The sequence below is a fragment of the Platichthys flesus genome, chromosome 11 (genome assembly GCF_949316205.1).
Source record: "Platichthys flesus chromosome 11, fPlaFle2.1, whole genome shotgun sequence".
NCBI lineage: Eukaryota > Metazoa > Chordata > Actinopteri > Pleuronectiformes > Pleuronectidae > Platichthys > Platichthys flesus.
The window spans coordinates 3880155-3887137 of NC_084955.1; the positions used below are offsets into that span (position 1 = coordinate 3880155).

Sequence of the window (6983 nt, forward strand, 5' to 3'; positions counted from 1 at the left end):
ATTTGGGACTAGTCAAATTACTGACTCTCACTGGAACACTTTCGTGTAATTGTTCATTTCAAACACTAAACACCAAATATCTTTAAACCACCCAACAGCCAGTTTTGGTGAATGGAAATTGTCCTCTGGTGTTGCTGTTGCCTCCACCTCGCAATGTGAACCATCATTCGCGATTACAATTATCAAAAGGAACAGAAACGATGTCTGTGAGTCATTTCATGCTTTGTGAATGTGAAAATAATACTTGTGCAATATCAGTAATCCCTTCCGTGACCGTTCCTAGAGACTTTAGAACTATTTCACTTTAGTTGCACAGCTCCTCAAGGCAGCAACACAGCCCTTCACATATCCTCTCTCTGAATACGATTTCTCGTCTTAGATATCAGCTGACTCAACACAAAAACATACCTGCAGGACATCGTTGCTGCCAGAATGTATCTTGTGAAACATGCTTGTTCACAACCTTAACTCCACGGAAGATGATTTGTTTAGCTGCATGTAGGAATGTTTGAGATAATTCTTTTTCATCATTGCAACCATATTCCTGCAAACTAGGCTCACTGGTATGTCTACAGCTTTTTTAAGGAAAGCACAAAAACCTGTATCTACTTTTCTTCTCACAGCCGCCATGATGCTTGTCATCAATGACACACAACAGCTACATGTGTTTTCTTCCCTCTGACTTTGACCAGACTGCAAACGGCCTGAAGGGACCACCCCGAAGCACATGTCTCTTTTTTAATGTTATTTTATCCAAGGCAAATTAATTGCTGTCATGAGGTATATTTTTGTATTTCTGAGTTGCTTTTTTCATTTTTAGGAATTGTCTTGTAAGAAGGCTGTTCCATACATCTAAACTAATTCTAACCTTAAAACTCATCAAAAGCCTATGTGAACACACTGTGGTCCCCACAACATGAGTTATACCGAGACCAAGCACTCAGTCACACACAAACACAAAATCCAGTATAATGTAATAGAATGACACAACACACATGGGGCTATTTCGGGCCCAGTGTGGTATTGCTACTTTAACCTAAGTGAAGGATCAGAGTACATATTGCACTGCTGGAAACAAGATGTTGCTGGACATACTCTAGGGGTATCATGTTAAACACTTAAACGTTTTAAGGTCAGTAAGTGTTCACTGCATAGACTATATTCAATAAAAATGCCCTTTCAATAAAAGTGCCTGTTAAATATAAAAAACACTAACAGGGACAAGAAATCCAGAATCCAGAAAAACTAAAATGCTCTTCAAATACATTATCGTACATCTGCAAAGCTGCAACTGTTTCAAATATTTCTATAAAAGACAAGGTCAAATACTTCACCTCATGTTTCTTTTATCACCTCATCTTAACCTGACACCCTTGTTAGAAATATATCACTTTGTCCTCTCAAATCCAACAAATCAAAAGCTTTATTTCTCATATACAACGGTCATCTGAATGGGCAAGGTAAGTGCAGTTACAAACATGTGATAACTGTAGCCAGACAAAAAACACACATCCCAAAAGAGCCAAGTGTGTTTTAGTACTGTAATGTTGCTGAAAGGTCAAGTAAATCTATTTATTAAAAGTAAAGACAAGTGGTCTGATTAAAATGTAAATGGTAAAAATCTGAATTATGTGGCGTGCTGAGCTAAAAAGGCTCTTATTCTATGGAGAAGCTCCTTCTTGACGCCGTCTGGCACCAGGGCTGCAAGAAAAAAAGAAATCAGTGAATAAGACATAAATTATTTGGCACAAGACACAGAACAAAATGTGGTACTGCAAAGCTTCTGTGATTAAGCCATAGACTGTTTATAAAGATGGACGACACATCTGCCCTTTCTCCTGTTGTGCAGAAATGGAGCTAAAATTTCCAATCACTGTATGAAGACGTGCATCTTCCGGGCTTTCGAAAACAATCAAAGCCCCGTTGGAAAAATTGAATGGATTCAGAAAGTGAAACACTTGAGTGCTTTTACTTTGAAATGGGTCTGGGAAGTGTAAATCTTGGTTCACAGCAGAATAAACAGAGAAAATGATCCTTCACCTGAGTTTTAATGTTTATCTGTTGAATTTACGTCACAAAAAATATACGGTGGCAATACATTCTGGAGGCCTTTTCTAAATAAAAGCACTGCAGCATTATTATGAAATATTTGCAGGAGCGGAAGAAGCAAGGCTCCATACTGTAGTACTGGTATTTATTAAAGTACACAGGACTACTTGTATACAAGGAAATAGTCATATTTATGACCATATTCAAGGCAAAGTCTGTATGTAAAAACATTGTTTTGCAGTAGCAGCTCTTTTGCAGAACATATTACTGAATTAAGTTAAATATTGTGCAATGAACAACTGCTCTAAATATGAATTGATATTAATGTGATTATTATGCATTGAATAGATAAAGCTGCAAAACTGCCTTTCTTTGTGTATATTTATGTTCGTACATTGAGCCTTTAACAGAAATAGCAAAATATGTATTTGATCTAACGTTTTTTTTTTAAGCCATATATGTGGGCTTACGTTTGGAATGAAAGTGATCTTGGGCTAGAAAAGGCGACCATTGGTCTACATGATGCTTTGCGCAGACATGAGCACAAACAGCATCTTGTTTATGTTGTCATTTGGGACGTCGGCTCAAAAATACTTGAATGGTTTATTAATAACCTGCATTTACTTTATGGTTGCCTTCCACCATACTCTCCCTTCCTAAACCTTTCTCAGCATGAAAGTGGAGAGTGTATGAATGAAACCCCGATATGCAGGAAAGTCTCCTCCAGTTAATGCAGCGTCTTGAATCTATTCAACTGGATTCTGCCCAGCAAAGGATTCACCTGTTTCTTAGCAAGGGAGAGGATTGCCTGTGATGAAGTTCTGTGGTCTAACCCGGCTTAGAGACATGATACTGATTTCGTTTTAGCTGCAGGTTTTCTTGTTTACATAGCATTATTGATGTGATGTGTAATGATTAATTTGATTTGTATATTATCTGACAACTGTATGTTAGATAAAATAGTTTTGATTTGAATGTTAGATTTTTGCAAGACAAATCAAAGGTTTAATGTCTGTAGCTTTAATTGTGGAGTTTGTGTTTACTGTTTGGAGAAGAGAGGACTTTTCATGAAATGCATTTTAAAAGGGTGCGATTGAGATGATTTGGCTTCACTTTTGGGGAGCTGTTGTAGCTTTTAATCTTTACACTAATACAAGCTGTGGTTACCTCTTCCTTTAGGAGTGATCTCTACCATCAGGTCCTCCACAGTGACATGCTCCAAGCCCTTCTCTTTGATCACTTCTGCAAAATATAAGTAGAAGAGAATTTAACTGTTTAAAAATCATTATGAAAACACATCAGCACAAGAGAGAAATAACAAAAACAAAAAAAGGAGTGTGTTAAAATGTGAATATATAGATGAATAAGTCCTTTTGGATAAGTTTAAAGAACTGCGAAAACTCAGGAAAAACATACACCTTGTGTTTTAACAACAGTACTGAAGGTTTACCTTTGCAGTGAGCCTTCATCTGGTCCTTCCACCCACACTCGGTGAGCTTAGCTCTCAGTAACTCCTTCAATCTGTCGATAAGATGCAGGGAGAAATGAGAACGTGGGAGCACAGGCACATCTCTGCCCTCTGCCACTTCAACCATCAATAAAAACATAAATTCAATGTTTATATTTATTACATTTATAATTAAAAGGGTTTTGTCTGGAGTTTATCATAAGATCCTAATTTCTTACATGATAAGTGAAGGACTGCCGCTCATGTTAATACATATTTGGCAAAAAACATGACTCCTTCTGTATGTTCCGGGTCTTTCGACAATACTAGTTCTTCAAATATAAACAGTTGACTATTTAATTTGAGACTGACCGAGAGAACTGCTGTCACAAATAGCTATTCAACTTTGTTTCAATTAAAGCTTCTTCAAGGAACTTATAATTTTCATTGATTTTGGCGCCTCTGTGTACACAAGTGGTAGTGTTTCCACTGTAACATGCAACAGTCACATTTAGCAAGTTCAGGACTCACACCACGACATCGCAGCTCTCTTTAGATTGTTTTTACTGTAACAAGTTTTACTGTAACGAGTTTACATCCTCTTCTCAGACCATTGCCTCCCTCAGATCCAAACGCAGACTGAGATTCCTGGCCACACGTACCAAAGTCACCAGGGGACAAGGTGGATTAAATATATCCATCCCCCCCCCCCCCCCTTATTGTGGACAAATGGAACATCCCACCTGAGACAATACCAAGTAAGTCACTCAATGTATAGGGGCTTAAAGTTGGCTTGAATATCCAACCACACCATTACACACACGTGTTTGTGGGATGCACAGCGACTGTAGATGTCATTCTGATGTCATTCTTCTTGTTTGTAAGAGACGTGGAGTTGGGGAGGAAGTGAATCTCTGGAGCGGTGGTCAGTACAGGTAAACCTTTAACCTAGCGCGGAACCCTGCTCACTTCCCCACCTTCCATTTCCTCTCCCTCCGCCTGATACAGGCTTTTCCAGCCTGACTGCTGTAAATCATTTCTCAGACATGCGACTAATCTGTCCCGACCATTGAGACATTGAGAACAGTTTATAGAAAAAGTCAAGTTTCTCCTTAATTGTCTCATTTACTGTTGTAGTTCAGAAAGAGGGAGCTACATTAAAATAAGACCGTTAAAGGGGCTTTAAATGTCATTATTTTTCAAGTGCTCCACATTTCTCTTTCAGGTGACAGGCTGAACTTCTGATATCCCCCCTCAGGAATGACATGGAGCCCAAAATTATGACTTTATGTAGAGACTTTATTATTGCAAAAGTACGACTTTATTCTTTGAAATCTAGATTTGTTTTCTCTTCTAAGATCACAACCTCTTTTCTGGCTTTTTCCTCCTTATATAAATCTCTAGACCTCAGATTTTATTTCCCTTTGAGGGACCCTGATGTCATTAAACACATGTGAAATAACAGGAACTAGTGAAAGTGTTGACTCTATTTAAGACTTCCAGCAGCTCACTTGTTGAACAGCTCTTGGTCATTGTATGTCTCACCTCTCTCGTTCGCCCAACTCTGTCAGCTTCTGGTTCACTGATGCTCTCATCCTGGACTCTTTGCTCATCGTCTGTCACCTGCACACACACACAACCACCATAAACGACACCAAATGTTTACGCCACATTAAAACTAGTGATGTGTCCTTCCGAGTGGAGGTTTCGAGGCGTGTGTAGAGTTATCCAGGCAGATTTTTGTGAAGCGCGTATCGAAGTTTGTGTTGATGACGTATGTGGTGATGTACAAAGCCTCGCGTACCACGTGACTGATTCAGGAAGTGGTTCGCGGGTTTGGCGTGCGACTGGAAATATAAGGGGCAGCGAAACGCAATGGAAAGCGTCAATGCTTCATCTCGCCAGCTCTAATTAAAACCGTCTTTAACTCGTTGAGCAGCAGTGGTCTCCGTGCTAACACGCTAAACTAGTCTCAGTATGAACTTACACTTCTCGGACAATCAGTGCGTCGTACACGAACACAACTTCACCGGAAGTTGACGTCAAGTGCCGATGACGACAAAGCAACGCATGACGTCTCTACCCACGACTTATTGACGTTGCAGGCAAAGTTTCTGAATGAACTGACATCGACGTGTCGTCACCGACAGCAGAGCTGCTGATCTGACTGAGTTCACCATCACAGATTAAGTTCCGGGGGGAAACACTGCTGTGTACAATCGTTCCTCAAGTCGTCTTGCATGCAATACTCTGGTTAGCCACACAGCGGCAGTGTTGATGAATAAATGGATCCTGATCAGTCAGTCCTGCAGAACCCTGATCTCTATCCGCTTTAATATTTGAAAACTCCAATTTCTCATGATTACATTATTGCTATCCTGCATTTATATTAAGTGTCTTTATTCAATAAATAAGTAGGTTTTCACCGAAATGATTAAAAGGTAAAAAAAAAATCTTCATGAGCAACATCACAACTTGTTGATGTAGGTTAAAACGATTAAAATCCTATGTTTAACAGGAAAAAGGTGTCATTGATTACGATAATGTTATAAGCATTAGTACACATTTTTATATTGTACTACATTATTATAAAACGACATATATATACGTTTTGTCATGACAGAGGGAGCATATCAGAAGTTCAGCCTGTCACTTGAGTTAAAATGATATATGTGGTATAAAAAGAGAGATGAGATAATAACCTAACCGAAGGCAATAGGACAGCTAAAAATACCTCGGGACCCCCCATGAGGAACCCTCAAGGAAATCAGCCACAGCCAAATACCTACACAGAGTAAGGCCAGTCTGATGAATGGAAAGAATAAGGTCCCAGCCATCAACACATATGCCCTGCCAGTCATCAGATACCCAGCGGATGTAATAACCCGGCCAAAGGAGGAGATAGAGGCTACTGATATCAAGATAAGGAAGCTCCTGACTACGCAAGTCCAGCACTCTGAGGCTGTACACTGAGGGAAAAGAGAGAGGCAGAGGACTAGTGAGTGTCAAAACCACTATCCAGGATGAGGCCATGAAATTCTAGGGCTACATCCGGAAGATGGCCCCAAGTGATGTGCTGCTAAGTGAATACCTCAGACAGCAGAAACCTGATGATGAGGAGGAGGAGGATGATGATGATGAAGAGGAGGAATAGGAACCATCATGGAAGGACAAGCCCCAGCACAGCATATGCCACTTACAAATAGAGGAAGTGGCTGATATCAAGAAATCCTACCAGTGGCTGAAAAAGGCTGGTCTGACAGAGGCACTAATCATGGCAGCACAAGAACAGGCCCTGTAAGCACAATATCCATAAAGGACAGGGTCTACCACAGCAGACAGGACAAGGTGGTGCAGGCTGTGCAAAGATGGCCCTAAAACAGTCAAGCACATAGCAGCAGGGTGTCAGATGCAGGCAGATGAGAGGCATAACCAAGTGGCTGGTAGTGTGCAGGAACATCTGTGTCAGGTGTGGATTAGAGGGTAC

At 40.1% G+C, this 6983-nt stretch overlaps 1 protein-coding gene across 2 annotated transcripts; it reads right to left on the minus strand.

Moving 5' to 3' along the window:
• Nucleotides 1-1405: 1405 nt before the first annotated feature.
• eny2 (ENY2 transcription and export complex 2 subunit) lies at nt 1406-5687 on the minus strand. 2 transcript variants are annotated; one of them, XM_062400224.1, is made up of 5 exons: nt 5484-5687; nt 5042-5119; nt 3500-3570; nt 3217-3291; nt 1406-1701 (listed from the first exon to the last, which is right to left on the minus strand). In XM_062400224.1, the coding sequence occupies exons 2-5, from the start codon at nt 5107-5109 to the stop codon at nt 1628-1630; spliced, it is 288 nt and encodes a 95-aa protein (XP_062256208.1). In that variant the 5' UTR covers nt 5110-5119; nt 5484-5687; the 3' UTR covers nt 1406-1627. The 2 variants fall into 2 exon arrangements, with proteins under 2 accessions (XP_062256208.1, XP_062256209.1); XM_062400225.1 differs by lacking the exon at nt 5484-5687 and adding an exon at nt 5301-5459.
• Nucleotides 5688-6983: the final 1296 nt, after the last annotated feature.

What these genes read in the sequence shown, in the direction of transcription:
- eny2 (XM_062400224.1), bottom strand. Translation starts at nt 5,109, where the DNA reads ATGAGCAAAGAGTCCAGGATGAGAGCATCAGTGAACCAGAAGCTGACA. An exon ending in GATGAAGGCTCACTGCAAAG is followed by an intron (nt 3,292 to 3,499) that starts GTAAACCTTCAG and finishes TATATTTTGCAG; the next exon opens with AAGTGATCAAAGAGAAGGGC. An exon ending in GATCACTCCTAAAGGAAGAG is followed by an intron (nt 1,702 to 3,216) that starts GTAACCACAGCT and finishes TTTTTCTTGCAG; the next exon opens with CCCTGGTGCCAGACGGCGTC.